The sequence below is a fragment of the Microtus oregoni genome, unplaced genomic scaffold (genome assembly GCF_018167655.1).
Source record: "Microtus oregoni isolate MIOR12 unplaced genomic scaffold, Mior012 000011F_ref0000422, whole genome shotgun sequence".
In the NCBI taxonomy this organism is placed as follows: Eukaryota; Metazoa; Chordata; class Mammalia; order Rodentia; family Cricetidae; genus Microtus; species Microtus oregoni.
The window spans coordinates 38,895,929-38,919,962 of NW_024543070.1; the positions used below are offsets into that span (position 1 = coordinate 38,895,929).

At 42.9% G+C, this 24,034-nt stretch overlaps 1 protein-coding gene across 3 annotated transcripts in view; it reads left to right on the forward strand.

The window, feature by feature from the left end:
* Nucleotides 1-24,034, forward strand: part of Znf521 (zinc finger protein 521) — a 288,299-nt gene that overhangs the window by 113,617 nt on the left and 150,648 nt on the right. For all 3 annotated transcript variants that reach the window (XM_041660647.1, XM_041660649.1, XM_041660648.1), the window contains one exon: nt 11,898-15,250. In XM_041660647.1, the coding sequence (XP_041516581.1) occupies nt 11,898-15,250 (3,353 nt within the window). The remainder of the gene's footprint in view (nt 1-11,897; nt 15,251-24,034) is intronic.

The window sequence follows — 24,034 nt, forward strand, 5'->3', positions numbered from 1 at the left end:
GTACCCTAATGCCCAGGAGTGTAGTCAATCTCACCAGCTCAGTCTGTATTCTGATGTTCCCAGAACAATGTGGAATTGCCTAAGGATGAACTTCTCAGACTGTATCCCTGGCTTAAAGCCGGGATACACATGGCCTTGTGAGTGTGTGTGTGTTTTCAGAGTGGGTGCATATACATGAAAGAGTGCGTGTACATATAAAGGGAGGCTAGAAACCCAATGCCACATCCACAGAGTGACAAGTTACTCAGAATGATATCTGCATCCCAGGCAGTACCATCCAGCATTTATGTACTCGGGACTTTATGTCTTCAAAGTGGTTACTATCTTCTTATAGATATTTACAAACCATGTCTTCTGCAGAGAGGAAGTGACTTGGTAGAGCTAACTGCACAGTATGAGGAAAAGATCCAAGTGTCAAGTCCGACCCTAAGTAGAGGGCAACTGTGACAGGCTGGAGTACTTAATGATTTCGATGTCTTACCATAAAACTGATGATGCCACCAGCAATGGTTGTTGGTGGTGCAGGACTCCAGCGCCCTGCCCATCCTTACTGACATGCCTGTTTTTCTCTAAGTTGAGCACTCCGTTTGCTGCCAAATTTCTCACAGTTCTCAGCTTCCTGCTCCGTGCTGTAGGAAGTTCAAGGTGACAGCTTTGCCTTCCTATGCTCTGTGTGAGCTGCTGGGATTCGCTCCTTTCTTGCCTTGGTCCCTCAAGTGAGACTGAGGGGTAGGCACAACCCGGCTAGTCGTCAGTTAGGCTACAAGGGCAGAGTGGAGCCCAGGCTCAGGAAGATTTTATGGAGATCCAGTAAGCCTCCTTGGGTCCGGGCAGCCTGAATTAGCTGGCAGCCTAGGTGAAGCTCTTGAGGGTTAGCTTTGCTTTAGTGCATATCCCTGTCTCCTGTCTGGGGCAGAAAATATTGCCCCCAGCTTCTCCATAGATGTGGTCATTCAGAGTCGATACAACTCATGTGACTGGTAAGAGGATTCTGATCACACTCTGTGTCCGCTGAGGAGAAACTCCTTTCTCATATTTAAATCATATTTAACCCCCTCCATTTCAGTGGACCTCAGTCATGTGTTGGATGTCAGAGGGCCAGGTATCTCCATGTCGTCTGAGACTAGCACAGATAGGTCTTTATCCTCCTCCTTGACTGTATCCAGATTTGTTACCATCTCAGTTCAGGGTCCACAATGGCTGTGGTTATCTTCTTATGTATTCCTTTGTTTTCAAGTGTTTTAGCTGTGGATAAAGTAAATGCTATAATATGGAAGAATCATGAGAGTTCTGAGGGCTAACTATAATTAGTATTAGAAGTTTTAGCAAGACATTTAATGTTAGATATATATGTGTGTATACATGTATATATACTTTAAATTGATTATATACATATATATGATGTACAAACAGATAATTATATATAAATTATAAATAAATAAACATACCACAAAGAATAGCATTGTTGCCTAAAGAAGTATTTCGTTAAACTGTGTTTACAGAGACGGTTACATATATTAAGTGGTGAATTACTTTAATTAGCTCTTTTGTAATGAAAACTATTTAAAATCTTTAAGAATTACTTTGACACAGATTATGTTTGATTTTGAACATTTTGTGAATCCTGGATGAATACTGGTATGTTTACACATAGAGTGCTGTGGATTTTAACTGATGAACATACAAATGTGCACACGCTAGGGTCTGATTTTAACTGGTGACGTCACTGCTGTGCACACGCTAGGCTCTGTGATTTTAACTGGTGACATCACTGCAGTGCACACGCTAGGTTCTGTGATTTTAACTGGTGACGTCACTGCTGTGCACACGCTAGGTTCTGTGATTTTTAACAGGTGATGTCACTGCTGTGCACACACTAGGTTCTGTGATTTTTAACCGGTGAATGCACTTTCTTATCCTAGTCATCCTAAGGGCCCAGTTCCAGGGAAGAGAGCAGAACCAAAAATTAGAATCATCTGTGAAAAATCTATTATTGTTAACACTGGAATACTTATTTTCAGACTAACTCCATTCATATTTTGTATAATAAAATATAATATAATTAAATATATGTTAATGAATAGTTATATTAAACAAATATTAATAAAACAATATTAACAAAGAAGTTAGAAATAAATATTGTTAATGTTATATTAATATATAAATGAATATATAAAATAAATTAACAAAAATATTAACCGCTAAAGTGTTTTGATAGTGTACGATCAGGGTAGTGCTATTTTTATATCTCGATTGAAGTTATTTTCAGGAAACAGCTCTGTCCTTTGCAGGGCTCCCACTTACTTGCACACACATTAAAGCCAGCTCCTTCACCCAGAAGCTCTGCTCTCCACACTCTGTCTATGTCGCTTGGGATCTGCTCTCCCTTTGCCATGTCGTTTTCCAGTCCTGTTGGGACGCTGTGGGAATTCTGTCTTCTGAGGATGCTTTGTGGCGTGGCCTTTCTACAGACCCTTACTGATATGAAGTCTCAAGATCCTTATCTAAAGCGTCTCAAGTTCTTCATACCACAGGAGCACACAGCAGCCTCATAAAACATTAAAACAAACAAACAAAAAAACAGGGCAAAACACAAGGTTCTCAGAGTTGAAGTTAGGTAGCTGTGCCTGAGGAAGTCTGTCCCTTCCCACAACTGAAGCTGATTGTTTGCCGCAGATCCTAACCATTCCTACCTCATGTCAGGATGGAAAACATGCAGGTCAGTTGGTTTGCTATAGTAAATAGATCGTTGTGGCAATACGCACCCGCCCCCCCCCCCCAATCTCTGTAACAGCTTTTTCTACATTAACAAACCCTATTTATCACTTTACTGCACAATGAATCCACAGGGGGTGCTAATTGTTCATTAATTAAATTTTAGCCTTTCAACACTTTTGTATTCTCCAGTGGCCCTGTCTGCAGTGAAGTAAACAGAGTGGCCTTTTTCAAACTGCCAAAAATTCAAGTTGGTTTTTCTAGCTCTCGTAGATACTACTATATAGGTGAAGTTTAGGCGAGCAGACACATTGCTCTGCTCTTGTGAGTCCTTGTGAGCCAGACTTTCAGCCTTAGACACAACCTCTGGAGTTGAGACAAAGCCCAGAAAGTGTTGTTGAACATGACAGTCAGTGCTAGCCACTTTGAAATGAAATTTGATTCTTTTATTAGAAAATCCTATTGATTTATGACAGGTCCTCAAGAAACTGGGAGCCTGGTGGAATGAGGCATAAGCTCTCTAAGATCCCTCATTCCCTAAGGAAGTCATTTCAAACTCGGTTTTCTGTGAAAGACTCTTCTTTAGGTTTTCCGTGAAGAGGTTAAGTTAAAAATCACCAGATTGGGTGGGGAGGTAGCCCAAGTGGGAGGTTCTGACTGCAAACATCAGGACCTGAGCCCCCTCCAAAGCATTCACACCCATAGCTGGGCACAACAGCACAGGCTTGAAATCCCACTCTGGGGAGACTGAGACCCTTGGAGCCCTGGGACTTACTGGCCTAACAAACCTCACGTCCCAGTCAGAGGCCTTGTCTCAAAAATAAATAAATAAACAGCAACTACTAAACAGGATGGATGGCTCCTGGAGAATAACACCCAAGGTTGGCCTCTGGTTTCCATGTGTGGTCATGTGTGGTCACGTGTGTTCATGTGCACACCCTGCCTCCCAGCACAGACAGAGTCACTAATAATATACATTGGGGCCCTGCGAATCTTACTGAATATTCCTTAAAGGTTATAGCTGCTGCTTTCAAGCTTGCTAGCTCCGTAATTCATACTAGTGCAAGGGATTTTGAAGAAAACGGTATTTGCCTCAAGGATCTGAGAAGTTCTGGCACTTGGCACCCTGACTCTGCTGCACACTGTTCTTTTGTGGGGCTGTTGTTACAGTGCTGAATTAAGTACAACCTGCCAGTGTGCACAGTTGTGAAGTGCTGAGCTAGTGCATTTAGGTTTTCAAGGACTCTGTAAGTCACATTCAGAGGTTTTGTTGAGAACTTTTATTCTTTTTTTAAAAAAAATTGTGTCATTTAGACATTTAAGTCACTTAATATGATTGCACCCTCAACAGAAGAAAACCAAAGAGCCAGCTCTGATTTCTGATTCCTTCCTCCTCTTGTCATAGTGTCGCTTGTAACTTAGAGGCAACACTGGCTTTCCTGGTAGTATTAGTTCTGTTCAATTTTATATCTTAGCTCGGATGTCGTGCTCGGTTCTTAGAAGACTACCAGTGAGGTAGTCTCAAGTTTTTCTGGTATTATACACAAGGAAATCTTTTAAAAGGAGAAACTAGGGAGTTCCGGGTTCGGGATCAAACCCAAACACACCCGACATGATTTAATACATTTTAGTTCAATGAATAAACGAAGAGCAATGAGTAGCTGTTCTGATGAGTCGTTTGTGCTCAAGTGTCACAGGCAAACAGAAGACTCTGTAGTGGCTAATCCATGTCTTGTAGTTCACGTGGAAGAGGAGAGGCCTGCAGCTCAGTCCGTAGAACACTTGCTTAGCAAGCAGGAATGAGGCCTGAGTCTGGCTCTCAGAATCCAGGCCTGGTGCTGTGTACTTATAATCCCCAAACTAGGGTGTCAGAGGTGGGTGGGTCCCTGGGGCTGACTGTTCTGGCAGCCACGTCAAATCTACCAGTTCCGGGCCAGTGGGAGACTGTCTCAAAGTTTTCAAACAGGGTACAAAGTGGATGATTCTCAGGGAAGACCACCCAAGTTTGACCTCTGGCTTCCACATGCACAAATACACGTATACACCTGCACATATGATTTTACACACACACACACACACACACACACACACACACACACACACACACCACACACACACCATAAACAGTAAAGGGAAAGGAATGGAGACTAGGGAAAACACTCTGTAGTGCCTGTCACTATGAAAGCAAAGATAAACATGTTAAACAGCTTAAGGAATGTGCTCACTCCCAGCGCTGTGCAGATGTGCTACACACGGCTGCCTATTACTGAACGCCAAGAAGTTGGTGCTTATCATTAGTGACACATCGTTCTAAGGGAGCCAAGAGATAGGAAAAGCAAAATAGTTCTCAGCCCCTCCTCCCTAAGCCAGCATAACTGGAAACTACTTTTCCTTCTGTCTGGCTTCAGCAACACCCGCCTCGGTTTCCGTGAGACCAGGACTTTTCTGGTTTCGTGTCAGCTATTTCCTCGTTTGAGGGGTGGAGTCTGAGTGTGAACTACTTAAGAATGCACTGTTGGCTGTTTCATTTGGCTGGGAAGATGGAATTCATCAAGTGCCGTCTGTTCAGATGAACTTTAAGTAACGGCAAAAGCAAAGCATTTGTGGTCCTTGCCGCACACTCTATGCAAATTGCCTTCCAAACACCAAGGCTGCGAAAGTCCTGGATCACCCAAGAAGAGCAAGGAACACTTGTCTTCTTATCTCCTGCTCTGGTCGTCCGGAGTGCTAAAGCTTGGGAGGGGGAAAATGAGTCACTTTATTATTATTATTATTATTATGGCGTAATAAAACTAAAAAGAAAAAACATAAGCCCCAAGTTCTCATATCTGGAATCCATCCTAAGACTCTATTAAAGCATGCAGCAGTAGGCCCTGCTCCTCGCCACTCCTGTCGTTAGTGGGTGACCACCCTTTCCCTACAACCTGACTGTTAATGCGTTTAAGTGGTCCTTCCAGAACCATTTGGAATATAACAGACTTTTAAAGCACCAGTGAATAATAAATAATTTTAAAGCTCACATTTCTCTTTTGAACACCTTATAAAGAGTATTCATTTTCAGTCAGTTAAATACATAATACATATAGGAGTTATTTTTAATGTGGAGCTGTTGATTTAAAAAAGAAAGAAAGCAAACATAAACACACGAGCACACGCACACAAATTAAATATTATTAAAGCTGCAGTTCCCCATAGCTTTAGACATTCCAGTCAAGAATGAAAGGAAGCAGTTATTTGAGAATGCAAAATAATTTATTTAGAATGACCTCATCCTTTAGGAATTTAAATCATTTCTGTAAAAATGCATTGAATAATTTGCCTTGATGGCTTTAAAAATGATGTAAAAATTGTTCCCCTGATGGCAGTGGAAGAAACACAAGCACCCTTGTCACCTGTCTGTTAAACACACAGTTCACATTACCGTTCTGTTTCTGTAGTGCCTACAGCATTGCCACTCGTGTGCACCTGTATGTTTCCCGCACCATTCCCAGCTTGTGTTAGGTGGTGCTGGGAGCTAATGAATGGGGAAAGTTCAAGCCCATTCAAGTAGACAACTGGCAGACATAAAGACTCAGATGAAGAAAAGAGGACAAATCTGGAAATCTGCTTTGGTCTTAGCTTTTAACCTATTGCTCAACATTTGCAAAAATAATATGCTAAATTAGCTTATTATGAGGTAAAATAATGCCATGGCTGTATTGCTCATGTTTTCAAGGGAAGGGAGTAATTTCAAAATTATATCCTTGGCTTCAGAATTACATGGTAACGTACTTGTTCCAAGGTTACCTATCTTTAAAGACCCAAGATTATATCCTGTGTATGATAATTTAATGCTTGAAATATAGCATGGATTTATGTTCCATTAATTTTTAGATATTACCAACTATTCATGTTTTGTTGTCTTGCTGGCTGTATACACTACTATGAGTGCTTCAGGCACTATAGATTTCCGTCGGGCCACTCTTTAGAACTTGTATTCCAGGGGTTCCATTAAAGAAAAGGAAATAGGGAAATGTGTTTGTACTATGCAGACATCTGGAGGAAAGGAGGAGCACACGCCGCCCTTCTCAGACTCTCTCAACCTGGGCAGCTTTTCTTCCAGCAGTGATAAGGTGCTCCAGAAACAGTCACTAATCTTTGTAACACCCTGGAGGGTAAGTAGTGAGAATTATTATCTTCATATTGCAGGTGAAATACTTAGGTAGGAGCAGATTAAATGACTTGGTCAGGTCACTTCCAAGTCAGTTATAGAGCTCAAAATAAAACTCCAGACTCTTGACTCTCAGTCCTTCTGAGTCATGGCACCTGGCACATAGAAGGACCAAGCGTGTCAGTATTCCTTTACTTCCTACCCTTGGAAAGTAACCCCCTGGGAAGCTCCTCTGTGCCGAAGAAACTTGGCTGTGTGCCACTTGTATGCCCATGGTACCAAATCCATGATGAGATGTTCCAAGGGAACTCTGCTGATTCTGAAGAAACTCGGCATTAGAGAGATTGGGAAACTGACTTCTCACTAACCCAGCCCTGGGAAGAGCTGGCTGCCACACAAGTTAGTTGCTAGACCTAATTTCTAAGATTTCTTAGATGTTTGTAATTTCTTTAATGTGTGTGTGCCCACTTGTGGAGGTCAGGGCTTGACTTTGACCGTTCCTTAGTTGCCATCCACTTGATTGTGTGAAATTGAAACAATCCTTCACTGAACCCAGAGTGCATGGATTTGGTTCAGCTGCTGGCACCCAAGCTCCGGGATCCTCCTGCCTCCACCGGCTATCACCAGGATTGCCGGTGTACACAACTATAGCCATTTTGTAATTCCTTCCTTCCTTCCTCCCTCCCTCCCTCCCTCCTTCCTTCCTTCCTTCCTTCCTCGCACTGTGTTGCTGGGGAGTGAATTCAGATCCCCAGACTTGAGCTGCAGACGCTGTACTCACTGAGACATCTATCTAGCTCCCAAATTTCTTTAACATTAAGAGGGATCCAATGCATTTTGCAACTTTAATTTCTTCTAAATAATTAAGAACTGCCTATAACACTGGAGTTGACTCTGACAGGCTTGGCTCCTCACTGCAGAAGCATGGGTCTTACACCAAGACCTGCTTAATGGTAGGAAACAAGATTGGGCCACACTCATGCCTCTCCTGAGCTGGTCCTCATCCTCTTTCTTTTGGCCCATTATTTATTTCTGGCTGTGTTTACTAGACTTGGAAGGCTCACAGTATCTGGAACCCTCACTGCTTCTCTTCCACAATGGCAGGCTATAAACTTAGACTATCTTGCTTCTTTGGATGACAGGGTGGCCATGCCAAGCATGCCCATGGCTCTGTCTGCAATGGCTGGGATAAAATCACCTCCATCTTAGCTTGCTGATTCCAGGCTGACCTGTGAGGGTTGAAGGCCCACATCACAAAGATACTTTGTGCTCTGATGTAGATACTTTTGGCGTTGGTGTAGGTAGGAGCTTGACTTCACTGCTCTGTTGGTAAGCACTTTTGCTGGTAATATAAAGGAACAGGTGTTGCTCTGCTGCTAACTGAGTTTCCAGCTGTCCACCCCGACGCAGACCAAGCAGAATCTTGTATTCTGTCTTCTCAGGCGGGCTGGAGAGTCATTGAGCCTGAGGTGGAGGTCTTCCTTGCAGGATATGGACGTTTCGATGCCAGAAGATGGTCGGGAAAGCCTGGCTGGCTAACAAAGGCAGGCCTTCAGCGACTGGGTGTAGCTCCAGCTCCACATCCCCTTTGGCAGCTGCTCAGAGGCCACTGCAGTGTGGCCAGCCAGCAAAATTAGGAAATAAGGACCTCTTTTATTTACTCAGGCTGCTGAATCATGGGCATTCCTGTCTGCTTGGAGAAAAGTCAGGCAGCTCTACTTTCGACGGAAAGTCTCAGGAGTGCTGGAGACTTTCATCTCAGAGTGTTCACACACTTGTTTTAGTGTGCTTTATGGAAATGGTGAAATTCAACAAGTGCAGCCTCTGTAGGAAAACATCTGCACTCACTGTGCACACACATTTGCATCTTTAAATAGCCTCTGAGGCCACAGGGTGGGCTCCCAGCGAACTTCTTCCTCCACTGTAAGGTTTTGCCTTAGCACTCTGAGAGTCTAACTGATTCCAAAGTCTAACATTTAGCAAGGACATTGGAAATACCTTATATTGAAACATGAGCGAGTTGCCAGAATACAGAAAGACAGGATGTGACAAAGGGGTGGAAGTTCAAGTTGATTCTAAATCCGAAGTTGAAGGAATCTACAATAGTTTCTTCCATGTACCAGATAATGGAAGCATACTTTTTTCTGGCAATTGAAGCACTCCCTTGTCTTGCTTAAGTTAACAAGGATAGACAGTTCTGGAAGAATCACGTTCATGAAAAATCAGAGTTAGAATGGCAGACAGTCCATCGTGCACGTCTTGAGAAGAGAGGACACCATTAGCACATGGGTCAAGTCCTATGGGGGTTTAATTTCTAGTTGCTTTCTGCTCCTGCACACTTATAGTACTGACCAATGAACTTCTTTTTACGATCTTGATATTAAAGCAGAAACCAACCTTTTGGAGAAGCAGCCTTCATTCTTTTCTCTCTCTAAAATATAGCACTTTTGGCACCAAGCTTCCCTGCTGCTCAGTCCCCTCCTCTGCCCTGAGTTGTATGGATTTTGGGCATGATCCTTCCCTTTCACTACAGGGACAAGAGGCAGGGAAGAAAAGCTTCCCAGTACTCTGAATTCCAGTAAAAAACTTGATCCTAACTTCATCTCCCTAAACATGTTAATGATATTTCAAGCTTGGGAGAATACTTACATAAGAGTTGGAGTCTAGCATGGACCCAGACAAGAAACTGATTTAAACACAGTGTCAAGAATTATACACCTTTTTTTTTTTCTTTGCAATAATGGCTCATTGCTTCACAATTATTTATACATACCTTGTGTCAGGGATTGTACATTTTATTTTTATAGTGGCCCATTGCCCCATGACTTTCATACGTCTGTAATAATGATCCATCACACCCAGTCATAGTCTAGGATTTAATGATAAGCTGGTTTGCTGGAATGTCAGGCTCGCTAGTTCACTTCATAGCAGTCTGGAAATACAGCAAATGCTTCCTCGCTGTTTTCTGCAAACGTGAAAATGAGATGATGTGTTTGAAAATATTTTAAAATAAAGCAGCAGGATTTAAATATAAAAGATAAATGGGAAACATGGCAGGATTTGGAACCTAGAATGCAGAGTAAATTTATTAATATTTCAATTGGAAGGATCTACACAAAGTTTGGGTTATTTGGAGAATACCAAGTGTACATGTCTTTTAAAGAGAAAACTGAGTCATTGTCCCATTGTTTTTGCTATCGTCATCTTGATTTTTTTGTTTGTTTGCTTGCTTTTGGTTTAGTTTTTGTTAATTGCTTCCACATGTATTGCATCATGAGTTGCGTGTCTCTGCTTGTTTTTCATGTGTCCATACAACTCTTACCTGCTACTATCACATCCTATCCTAAGCTGGAAGCATGAGAGTCTGTGGATTCATATAAATGGGGAGGTAGAATCATGAGGTTTGCAGCTTGCTTTGTTGTGGCGGGCAGGGATCCAGGAATGGTGTTTGGTTGTTTTCTCAGGGTGAGAGCTCTGCCATCTGGCATCGATAGTGAGATGGTCTTGTCATCAGTTTCTCCATGCAGGAAAGGAACGATCCTCATCTGTTTCCTGTGGATAAGGAAGAGGCTGACAATCTAGTAAAATCTTGTTACCTTAAAGAAAGCAGACATGGAATTCATTTCATGAAGCCTGCCTGTTTCTGTTTTTGTGTTCACCATGTCACCTATATGTGAACCTTAGAACTGAGGCATTTAGTCTTTTGGATTCAATCTCAAAGACAACTTTCAGAACCTGTCTATATTTCTAACAGAAATGATGTCATGCCTCTCTCCCAGTCTTTTAATTTTCTGAGCTTTGGAAAATATTTTTTGAATTTTGGATACTTTTAAAACTTCTTCTGACCTTGAGTTAGAAGTTATTATAAAAAGTAAAACAGTGTTTTTATAACCTGTTAAGAAAAGAGCGCATTTTTTTTTTACTTGGATGTTCGGGAAGCAGCAGAAAAAAAGGGGAACACCATGTAACCCCAAAACACCAGCTAATATAAATCTAAGGTTGAACTCCTTCCCATGTAACGTGTTAAGCTTGATCTGGCTGGCAGCCTTGTTTGTCTGATTTTTGTTTCACATAAATCTCTCAGCATTTACCATAATCATTTATCACTTTTCCTGTTTCCAGTTTTTCACAAGTTGCTTTGTCCCTGCTCACCTCAAAGTGCAGGTCCTGTTTAGCTAAGGAAGTCCAGGCCACTGATGCCTTTTACAGAAGGAAGAAATGGTGGGCCACCTCTTGAACTTTTCCAACAAAACAGACGATTGCAATCTGGTCCTCCCGAAGCTCTCTCTCTTTTTTTTTCCTTGATCCTGGATGATCCTAGCTGTATGTAATATCTAGCAGAGCCTTCTAACATTTAATAATCCATTTTTTGGACTATGGTTTCTGAATCTTTCAGTTATTGAAGAAAACCTGGTTGTCTTTCATTACACAAGACATAATTATTATTGTGTTTTCTGTCTCCTTTCATGTGCTTACTTTTTAATATTTTTTTGCTGAAAGCAATAAGGTCTGTATCAATAAGAACCCCATAAAAGACTTTTGGTCTTCAGAATTGCCTTTTTATAGAAAAACAAGCAAAATGGAGAGGGAATTTTTTATTAAATATTAGACATCTGGGTTGACTGCATTAATTTTAAATCACTCCTGTAATATTTCCTTTTTTCATTTGCTGCTTCACATGCTCACAGAATATGCAAATCATTTTCGAACGACTACAAAAGAAACATTAAATATATTAAAATCTGCATTTTAATAAAATTGTCAATGTGTAATATATGCCTCACTTCTAAGGAAAAATGATAAAAAAGTAATAAAGGGGTAATTTAGACATAGAACTATTTAATATCTCTTTATATTTTGCAAACCAGCGAAAAGTAAATGAAGAATAAAAGCTTGGGGCTCAGATTTGGAACTGTCTCACTGAAATGCTCACTCTTTCTCGCCCCCAGCTGTGTGTTCACTGAAACGGTCTGTTTGACTCACTCCTGGATTCTCAGCTTGTGTAAAGATGTCCTGTTGCCTCTCGTTGCAGATGGAGCTGATGTGGAGGACGACCCCACCTGCTCTTGGCCAGCCTCCTCACCTTCCAGTAAGGACCAGACGTCCCCCAGCCATGGAGAAGGCTGCGATTTTGGAGAGGAAGAAGGTGGCCCTGGATTGCCGTACCCGTGCCAGTTCTGTGACAAGTCGTTCAGCCGCCTCAGCTACCTAAAGCACCATGAGCAGAGCCACAGTGACAAGCTGCCCTTCAAATGCACCTACTGCAGTCGGCTGTTCAAACACAAGCGGAGCCGCGACCGCCACATAAAGCTCCACACGGGGGACAAGAAGTACCACTGCAGCGAATGCGACGCGGCCTTTTCTCGCAGTGATCATCTGAAGATTCATCTAAAGACTCACACATCCAACAAGCCATATAAATGTGCTATTTGTCGGCGCGGGTTTCTGTCCTCTAGTTCCTTGCACGGACATATGCAGGTTCATGAGCGGAACAAGGACGGCTCCCAGTCTGGCTCCAGGATGGAGGACTGGAAGATGAAGGACACTCAGAAGTGCAGCCAGTGTGAGGAGGGCTTTGACTTCCCAGAGGACCTGCAGAAGCACATTGCAGAGTGCCACCCCGAGTGCTCCCCGAATGAGGACCGAGCAGCCCTCCAGTGCATGTACTGCCACGAGCTGTTTGTGGAGGAGGCCTCCCTCATGAACCACGTAGAGCAGGCGCATGCGGGCGAAAAGAAGAACTCATGCAGCGTCTGCTCAGAGAGCTTCCTCACCGTCGAGGAGCTCTACAGCCACGTGGACAGTCACCAGCAGCCAGAGTCCTGCAACCCCAGCAACAGCCCATCTCTGGTCACTGTGGGGTATACCTCTGTGTCTAGCACGACTCCGGATTCCAACCTTTCAGTGGACAGCTCAACCATGGTGGAGGCCGCTCCACCCATTCCAAAGAGCCGAGGGAGGAAGCGAGCTGCACAGCAGACCTCGGACATGACCGGTCCCTCTAGCAAACAAGCGAAAGTCACCTACAGCTGTATTTACTGCAACAAGCAGTTATTTTCGAGTCTTGCAGTTCTGCAGATTCACTTGAAAACTATGCATTTAGATAAGCCAGAGCAGGCCCATATCTGTCAGTATTGCTTGGAGGTCTTGCCCTCACTCTATAACCTAAATGAACATCTTAAGCAAGTGCATGAAGCTCAGGACCCAGGCCTGATTGTTTCGGCCATGCCTGCCATCGTTTACCAATGCAACTTCTGCTCTGAAGTTGTCAATGACCTCAACACCCTTCAGGAGCACATACGATGCTCTCACGGGTTTGCCAACCCTGCAGCCAAGGACAGCAATGCGTTCTTCTGTCCCCATTGTTACATGGGGTTTCTCACTGACTCTTCCCTCGAAGAGCATATAAGACAGGTCCATTGTGACCTCAGTGGCTCCCGGTTTGGGTCTCCTGTGCTTGGGACTCCAAAAGAACCTGTAGTTGAAGTCTATTCCTGTTCCTATTGTACGAATTCGCCAATATTCAACAGTGTTCTTAAACTGAATAAGCATATTAAAGAGAATCATAAAAACATTCCCTTGGCCCTGAATTATATTCACAATGGGAAGAAATCCCGGGCCTTGAGCCCCTTGTCTCCTGTGGCCATAGAGCAGACATCCCTTAAGATGATGCAGGCAGTGGGAGGCGGCCCTGCCCGTTCTGCTGGAGAATATATCTGTAATCAGTGTGGTGCTAAGTACACATCCCTAGACAGCTTTCAGACTCACCTCAAAACCCATCTGGACACCGTTCTGCCAAAACTGACCTGCCCTCAGTGTAACAAAGAGTTCCCCAACCAAGAGTCCTTGCTGAAGCACGTGACCATCCACTTCATGATCACCTCAACCTACTACATCTGTGAGAGCTGTGACAAGCAGTTCACCTCGGTGGATGACCTGCAGAAGCACCTGCTGGACATGCACACTTTTGTCTTCTTCCGCTGCACTCTCTGTCAAGAAGTGTTCGACTCTAAGGTCTCCATCCAGCTGCATTTGGCCGTGAAACACAGCAACGAGAAGAAGGTCTACCGCTGCACATCCTGCAACTGGGACTTCCGCAACGAGACGGACCTGCAGCTGCATGTGAAGCACAACCACTTGGAGAACCAAGGCAAGGTGCACAAGTGCATCTTCTGTGGCGAGTCCTTTGGCACGGAGGTGGAGCTCCAGTGCCACATCACCACGCACAGCAAGAAGTACAACTGCAGGTTCTGCAGCAAGGCCTTCCACGCCGTCATCCTGCTGGAGAAGCACCTGCGGGAGAAGCACTGTGTGTTTGAAACCAAGACCCCCAACTGTGGCACGAATGGGGCCTCAGAGCAAGTGCAGAAGGAGGAGGCGGAGCTGCAGACCCTGCTCACCAACAGTCAGGAGTCCCATAACAGTCACGATGGCAGCGAGGAGGACGTGGACAGCTCTGAGCCCATGTATGGCTGCGACATCTGCGGGGCGGCCTACACCATGGAGACTCTGCTGCAGAACCACCAGCTCCGGGACCACAACATCAGACCCGGAGAGAGTGCCATCGTGAAGAAGAAAGCAGAGCTCATTAAAGGGAATTACAAGTGCAACGTTTGCTCGCGAACCTTCTTCTCCGAAAATGGGCTCCGTGAACATATGCAGACCCACCTAGGCCCTGTCAAACACTACATGTGCCCTATCTGTGGAGAGCGCTTCCCCTCCCTTTTGACTCTCACTGAACACAAAGTCACACACAGCAAGAGCCTGGATACTGGAAACTGTCGCATTTGCAAGATGCCCCTACAGAGCGAAGAGGAGTTTTTAGAGCATTGCCAGATGCACCCCGACCTGAGGAATTCCCTGACTGGGTTTCGCTGTGTGGTGTGCATGCAGACTGTCACCTCCACTTTGGAACTCAAAATCCATGGGACCTTCCACATGCAGAAGACAGGGAATGGGTCCACCATGCAGACCACTGGGCGTGGCCAGCACGTTCAGAAACTGTACAAATGCGCATCTTGCCTCAAAGAGTTCCGTTCCAAGCAAGATTTGGTGAAACTTGATATCAATGGCTTGCCATATGGTCTGTGTGCCGGCTGTGTGAATCTCAGTAAGAGCAGTAGCCCAGGCCTCAGTCTCCCTTCTGGCACCGGCAGACCGGGCTTGGGCCAGAATGAGAATCTATGTGCTCTGGAGGGCAAAGGCAAGGCGGGGGGACTGAAGACGCGCTGTTCAAGTTGCAATGTCAAGTTTGAGTCTGAAAGCGAACTCCAGAACCACATCCAGACGGTGCACCGGGAACTCGTGCCAGACAGCAACAGCACACAGTTGAAAACGCCCCAAGTGTCGCCCATGCCCAGAATCAGCCCCTCCCAGTCCGATGAGGTAACTCGCCTTTCTCACATTTGCTATTTGCCCTCCTTCAAAAGCTACCCCCACTTTATAGTCAAGCTTTCCATGGCTTTACCTACTATTGTCACGTATGCCAAGAGATGTGTAGTTTGAAATGCAATGTTTTTCTCCCTATAGCCATTAGCTAGCAATTACTTGGTTCCTGATAAGTAGCATTTTGGCTTGAATGGTGCAAAATAGGACTAATTCCAGTCCCCCTAGGACATTGTCTTCTCAGTGACTGAAGAGACTGCCTCTCATGCCAACCCCACTGAGATCTGGAATCTCAGCGTAGCTTCCCCGCACACTGAAATCCCCAGCTATGCCTTGTGTGTATGGCAGAGAGATAACGACACATGAGTGAGCCAACGTGCTGGCTGGCAGTCAATTACAAAGAATATATATATTGGCGGGTAACAAATTAGGTAGGGTGTCTTTCTAATACAGTATTGTCAACACTCACCGGTTTTCTTTGTCTTCTGGGTAGTGGGGAAAACACTCTTCCACAACAGGAGGTTTTCAAAGCGCCCACATTTATCTGCTTAAAGACACCCTCCCTAAGCCTTCACTCTCTGGCTCCAAAATCCACGTTTATCCGCCCCCGACCCCGCCAGTTTCAGAGTGCTGCAGCTCCATGTTTCCTTTGGCACAGTGAGTGCGAGAAACACATTCATTAACAATGCAGTTGTAGTCTTATGACCCATCGTTCCTCGAAGCTGAGCAGAGGGCTCTGTGGCTGTCAGCGGTATCACTCCACTTCCCTACCTGCTCCTATCTGGAGATCCATCCAAATGAAGACCCCAGGGAGACCCTTGTCCCTTCCATGTGGGGTTCCTGTATGGTTCTTATCTTGTCTTTGCACTCCAACTCTCTCGGAGGGCTCCTGGCGTCTCCCCACAGATAGCCATCAGGCAGCCAGTAGGAGAGAATGGAACAGGCAACACAGAGCCCATCCTCACCCAGTGTGGCATCTGTGTGACAGGCAGACGCCCAGACTTTGAAGCTTTTCTCCCATCTCCCTTGCCCGAGTAAACCTGCATGTTCCTCTCATTTAAATAAGTGACATCCCTTCAGACTGATGCAGAGCTGGAAGAACCAAGGGTGGCTGCTGGCTCTGGCTTATGTGTCCCATCCAATCCAGCAGTCCCTGAAACAAGTTGTCCTTAGTCATATGAAATTGTGGGGGTTTTAGCCTTAACTTTATTTCAAAAAATGTTTAAGTATGTCTATACATTTGCAGATGGCATAATGAATGTGTATGTTTGTATACTCATGCTGTTTACCAAATTAGAACATTTTTCCTCCCTCCCTCTTCCCTCTTACCCCCCCCCCCCCCCCGTTTCTTCCTTTTTCCCTCAACCATTTTAGAAATCATTCTGAGATACCTGGAAGTATACTGCAGGTATATTTTGACATCTCCTTAGACAGGGGTATTCTGTGCTGAGCTATATTATTGGCTAAGGCAATAGAATTAGCTACATTAGGAGAAATTAGATAAATCTAAAATATCTACTATAAGAAGGGTTGTATTCTAATTTCTAGACTGTCCCTAAAGTGTTTTGTTTTGAAATGCTGCAGAATAAAAGTCTGCAGTATGTGGGTGCAAACTTGCTGTGCAAGCGTGAGCCCCAGCATAGAGATCATCAGAACCCCCATAAAAGTCAGATGCAATCATGCTGGGGGAGATGGCAATGTAAGGGTCCTGGGCTTTCTAGCCAGAGAGCCTCGCTGGGACGGTATTCTCCAATCAGAATCCCTGTCCTCAAGTATACGGTGGTAAAAGATGGAGGAGCACATCGTGGTCAACCTCTGACCTCTATACAGACATGCACAGGCACTTGTGTGTGTGCGCGCACACACACCACACACACAAACTTAAGATTTTTTTATAGTTGCAGATGCAGAGAATTGCTCATCTCCTTTTGTAGGGCTTTGAATGTGCATTGCTAACTTACACAGCATTAAAGACATGTTGGAATAATCGCGTTCGTGCATGTAACTGTGATTTACTGTGTTTACAGTCAAGATTGGACAGTTTGCTTCATAGTAGATTGCTTCTGAAAATGTCCGTGCCTTCTTATTCTTATGCGCTCATGGTTTATACTTTCTGATATTTATATTCTACTTGAAATGCAATGCTTAAAAAAATGAAAGCAGACTTATGAAGAATATGTACATACTAATTCAGTTAGAATTGCTTGTCTGGAAAAGCATTATTGGCCTTCATTTTTTTTTTCCTTCAGTACCTTCTTCTTTGTAGGATAGCACTCTATTCCTGAGCTAAATCCCCAACCAGAAAACTTATCCTTAAATCATGGCCTATATTTTAATAAGTAATGATAATTAAACTGAACTAATAATGATAGCTAGAAAGGTTATTTATAATCTATGCTTTTATAAATCATTAAAATATTTTTAAAATACTTACATCCTTAGATATGAATGGTCAAAACAACGTTTATGCAATAAGTTGTCTCCCTCTGAAACTTTTTCCTAAAAAGCTTGCAGAGATGGCCATAATTGACCAGATATTAAGATTTGGTTTGTAAATATTCCCTTTTTTCATAACCAGATGAATGTTTTTTTCAATATGTTCATCATCATTACTATTGCCATTTTTGAATTCATTATTCTCTTTCAAATTTATTACATACAATACATGTTAGTGCAAAGAAATGATATTATATAGCAAGTATTTATTCATTTACATCCTTGGCTAATCACATTAAATTTGTGATTTCCCACTATAAGTGATTTTTGGGGGAGGGCACACAAGGAAAAAGAGAACTTGTGTATTTTCAGAAGGCCTCATGAGAGAGGAGGATGGCCAGAGATGAGATAGCCAGGCACACAGATTCTTTAACAGAGCTCGGATGTGTCTGAATTGTGACTTGTTATCACACACTCACATGCTTGTTCATACGTCAGAGACATATGGGTTATCATTTGATATCATTTGATTGATACTAGATTATAGAATTGAGCAGATTTGGATTTATATATAAATCTAGAGATACTGTACTATACAGTCCCCAAGTGGATGCAAGACACAGTGTGTGGTGCTCAAAGAAGGCGAACTGTAGACAACTGTCATGTGGTGGGGGGATCGGGAAGTGAATTTGAACCCATTTGCTCTTGCTTAATGCTTTTATGAAAAGATTTTTTTCTTGTGGTTTGCTCCCATGATTCTTAATTGAAAATTTCTGTGAGACTTTGTAGTACAGATTTCAGAGAAGCCTGTCCTTGCTGCTCCTCATCCTTGCTATCCTTAGCTTTGACTGTGATATAAAGTTGCATGTTGCCTACCATTTCCAGGGCTTGGAGAGACCGTCAGAGAGGAAGCACACTGGCCATCTGCCTGTAGTTGCACGTGAGGTGCCTGGCGAGTTGCTAACATTTGCAATGTGTATAAATGTTAGCTCCTCTGGGTTTACTGACGATGGCCTGGAAGCCCCATCAGTACCTTAGAAGACTGTCCCACGGCTTAAAATTCTTCCATAGATGTTGGGAGAACATGGTATCTGTGATGTTCTTCTGTCTCTGTTTTTGTTTGTTTTTTTCAGGATGGTTTGTAGGTTTCTCCCGTGGATCATTCCAGTTCACATCATTCCTACCAGTGTACTGAAATTACTTTTACAAGGGTCATCTTTATCATCAGAAGGGACAGTGGAGGTCATCTGAGTTAGCCACTGTATTTTAGAGACAAGAAACCAGGCTCATATAAATTGAAATAATTTAAGGTCACATAACTAGTAACTGGCAGACAAGAAAGGTCAGCAAGACTGCTCTAACTCCATTCAGACTCAGGATGGTGTGGTTTGTCTCTTGTTGAGATGGAATCTCACACTGGCCTCACATTTACTATGTAGCAGACTGTCTAGGCGCTGCCCGGCCTCCTTTCTCCATTCTGAGCACAGGATTTACAGGCATGTGATCACAGCTGCTAAGATCCTCCTTTTTGCAGTTCCAGGTACTTTATTGCAAGTACCTTGCAAGCCCAGGCATTTATCACGGGCTGCTGTAGTATTTCTGAGCTCTGCTGTCCTCAGTCATTTCTCCACAGTGCTAAGGATCCTGAGTATCTGTTGCTGGGCAACTGACTTCTGTGTGTTCTTTCTGGCCCTTGTTGCTGCTAAGTACTTGTCACAGGTGGCTGGTGCATTTCTCCAAAGCTTCTGTCTCCTTTCCTGGCTCGCCTCACACCTCTGTGAGTGCCCCATAGCTTACTCCTTTGAGTCCTTGTTTGCATTGCTGTTCTGGCCTCGCATGCTCCTGTCCCATGGCCTCAGCCACTGGCACTCCTGTTACAACTGCCACCTGATACTGATGACTCCAAATTTTGCCTCCAGGGGGCAGGGTGGATCCCTGTGGAGTGACAGATATGTGCTACAGTTTGATTTTAGTTTTGATTATGTGTCTGCATATTTTTGTCAATACTTGCTGAATGCAAAATTAGTGCATTCTTTTGTATGTACTTACATTTCAATGAAGATGGTATTTGTGTAGTCATTAGCTAATTAATTTGCTTGTTTGTCTGTTTATTGTGTATGTGTGTATTATAAATATTTGTGTCTACATATGCATGTAGGTGTGCACACAGATATGTGTACATGTGGAGAACAGAGGTAGACACCAGGTGAATTCTCTTCTTTATCTTTTGAGATGGTACCTCTATCTGGGCCTGGTGCTCACCATTGGCTAGACTCGCAAGCCAGCTAGTTCTGGATACCCAGCTACCCCCACCCATCCCCAGGCTGGGTTATTTGTGTGCAAGCTTTTTATGTGCGTTCTGTAGGTCCTCATGCTTGTATTGAAAGCATTTGATCTACCGAACCCTCTTCCAAGCTCTCTAAAGAAGCCAACTTCCAAGAACAATTGTATCTCTGATTCAGTCTTTCCACTGGGTCTTGGGCTTAGTCTCAGTTGCCTACTGGGTACCTGTGAACTTCAAACTCATCAGATCCAAATTTGAGCCCATTAGTTTTCCTGTAGATTCTTGTCATGACTACATCTTCTTCCTTTATCTCCATATCAAGCTGTCCCCATTTTGGTCATCTCCAGTTCAGTTACGGGTTATTTCTTATGCCAGTGCTTCCTTAACCCCATTCGCCATGATTTTAGTTTCATTTATCCTTTACTGAAGTACTGAAGCAGCCCTGGAATTGCCCCTGCCCTGATATTATTCTATTCTCATATCCATTCTGCATGGTTATGAGGACAGCTGATCTAAAACACAAGTCCCCACTCCACCCCCATCCCACATTGCTTGCCATTTGAGCTGCCAAGACTCCTACCTAACCACCAATATTTGGTCTTGATGATGGAGAGATGGGCTTTCGGCTGCCTTCTTTTCTGTAGCATCAGCTACAAAGGTATCTTGATCCTAAATGTTCCTCTGAGTTTGTAACATCACTATCCAGGCTTTTTCCCCTCTATTTCCTTGAGAGTCTTTTTCTGTCTCTGGTGTAGACCAGGAGGTGCCTGGGGTTTCCTGTGGTCCTGTGTTCCACTTCTATCTACTCTCTGCTGAGGCAGCTGACCTACTCAAGGGGCAGTAACTGTCTCCCATAAAATACTAATCAGATCTTACCATGCTTAGCTTTTGAGATCAAACAAAAATAAGATGTCTTCAGTTATGGCTATAAATAGCAGTGACTGTCATGCTTAGATCTATTTCCTCCACCTGCCCAGAGCTCCTCTCTCTGAGTTATGTCTACACCAAGTTGAATCTACCCTTATGTATCTCTTTCAAATATGTGTATTGATTCTCTCCCCTAAAACCCATTCCTCTCTCAGACATCCATGACTGTGTGTGAAGGGAAACACCCTGTGCCTAGTTACTCAGAAAAACATTGGCAATCCTTCCCAGTTCCTCCCTGCCCCTCCTAGCCCATTAGGAAGCCCCAGGGATACCACCTCTAACTAGAATTGTCAAGATGTCTGTCAATTGATGCTTCCTACCTCCAAAGTCATTGTCTTCCTTTCGTTGCCTCCTCACGAATTCGTGTGCTTCCTCGTCTGCCTTCCAGTGCCTTCTTCAGGTCTCAGTAGGAAGTGTACACATGTAAATTAAATGGTGTCAATTAACATTCTTCAGTGGCTTCTCCCTTCCTCCACAAATCCCCACATCTCACCAGTTTGCAAGGCTTCCTAGGAGCTTGGGAAACATAGTCGAATGAATGTAGTACTTCAAAGAAACAAAAATGGTAAGACCTGTTTGAGGGTATAGCGGATGTGGGATAGCTCAATTCGGAGATATACTGATTGTTTTCCCAAAATGTGCTTTGATGCTTTAGAATTAGATGTGATCTAAGAATGTGAAAATAAGTTAAAAAGTATTGAAGTTTCTAGTTGTTCAAAATTCATCTTTAATATGAAGGTCCATTTTAAGTGTCTGACAGCCAAAATTCTGTCAACATAGTTGTTGTGCTGAAAATAGCAGTGTATATAATAACATTAGAAGATAGTCAGTTTCTGTATTTTCTTTTGCATTGTTTTTATATCATAGAAATTTCCATATGAGGGTAGAAAATAGAAGGTTGAGAAAAAGTTAGGTTCTTTATTATTTCAGATTGTTGATACTAACTTTTGTAGAGCTGATATCCAAGGAATAAAAAAATAAATAGGCTCTCTCTAACTAAGCCACATTTAAAACTTAAGTTTGAAATTTATGTGACAAAATAAATTTATAAGACTCAAGACGTTCTTACAATTCATTAAATTGCTTTGCTAAGTCCAATATGCCTTCCAGATTTATTGTATGAAATAGATGTTTGGTGTCTACAGAAGGAGTTAGTGACGATGGCATAACTTCTGGGCAGGAGCCTAGAGGCTGTTGACTGGTTTTCTCTGTTCTCTGTGTCCAGCCCCCAGATCAGTTTGTATTGGTCATATCCACCATGTAACTACCATCCTTAGGTTGTCTGTGCCTCCCTCCAAGTTTTTTTTTTTTTTTTGCTGATCTTATCACTGTGTTCACAATGCACTTTAGAAGTTAGAAATGTTTTTGTGTAGAATGTGAGAACTCTGCCAAAGTCTTTTCTTAAAAATTTTACAGTTATTTGTTATTTATTTACTTGCATGTGTACAGAACACATACACATGAGTGTATGGACATTTGCCAAATCTTTTGCACAACTTGCAAATATCGGTTTTTTTCTTTCCATTGAATGGGTTCTGAGGATTGAACTCAGTTTGTCTGGCTTTGCAGCAAGTACCCTTAGCTCCTGAGCCATTTTGCTGACCCTCAGTCAAATACTTAAGAGAAAGACTGAATAACAGGTTTTCCATGATGGTAGTTTGTTCTAACCTTTAAATCCATTTGATTCTGAAGCTGGAGACAGCTTAGTGGTTAGGACCACTTGTTGCTATTTTTTGCAGATGTTCAGCCCTCTAGCGTACACATCAGGCAGCTCACCAGTACTTATTTATAACCAGGGGATCCAGTACCCTCTTCTGACGTGCATAGGTACCTTCATGCATTTGGCATACATACAGACATATGCACATTTTAAAAATTAAAACTAAAAAATAAAAGTGATCTCAATTTTCTGAACTTTCTGGTCTTATTCACTCTCATTTTCTTAATTATCCTTCTGTAGAAATGAGGAAAATTATTGTTCCTTTTTCCAGCAGAATTGAGCTTCAGCACTTTATCGCGCATGACTCACCAACTGATGACTCCACCCAATCTGCCCAGAACTGTTTGATTCTCTTTCCTTAGAGAATGCTCTGTCTTTCTCATGGCCATTCCTGCCTCATTTCTGTTCCCTGTGTGATCGCCAGCTTCAAGCTCGCTAGATCTGTGCTTGCTGGCCTGCTGCTTCTCATTTCTTATGCCTGTCCTCTCTGCATCCTGTTTCTACAGCAAACCTCAACATTGCCATTCATTCTCTCCCCATCTTAAAAACGCTGAAGACTACACAAGTCATATTCGTTGAGTGCAATATAAATACATTTTAAGTGAGAAAGTTGTCTTTAAAAATTCGTAAATTTTCAAGCTAAAAATATCAAACAAGCACAAAAAAGCTTTAAAATAGAAATTAAAAATACTTAGATCTGGTGACTGCGTGTGATGCATGCCCATGATAGTGGCATTTGGTAGGTGGAGGCAGGGCAAGTAGGATCTCTAGGGCATTCTCGGCTGCATTATTATTTCCAGGCCAGCCTGGTCTACATGAGATTCTATAGCAAAGAAAACAGATTTAAACACACATAAGTAATACAGGACACTTAGTACGTTATTTGGAAATAGAATTGATGAGAAAATAAGCACATTTTAATGATGAACTAAAAATACAACCTGAGCTCTGATATAGGAAGGAAACAAAAAAATGAACCCTAAAATGTAGAGCTAATACTCTGTATTATAATATTAATATCAAAATCAGACCAATATAGTGAAATCGAATAGTCTAGGTTTGTTTTAAACATGATTCTATGTAGTAGGAGGATGCTTGTTTGTTCCTGGCTGCTCAGCTCCAAAATAACCACAAAGAACCATAGATTTATAATACTGTTTGGCCAATAGCTCAAGTGTATTTCTGGCTAACTCATATCTTAAATTAACCCATCTCCATTAGTCTGTGTATTGCTGTGTGACTGTGGCTTATGGGGTAAAGTTCCGACATCTGTATCCAGCGGGGCTACATGGCTTTTCCTTGACTTGGCCTTCTTTCTCTAAACATTCAGTTTAGTTTTCCCGACCTAGTTCTACTCTGCCTTATCAGATTAAGCCAGTTTCTTCATTAATTAACCAATAAAAGTAACACATAGACA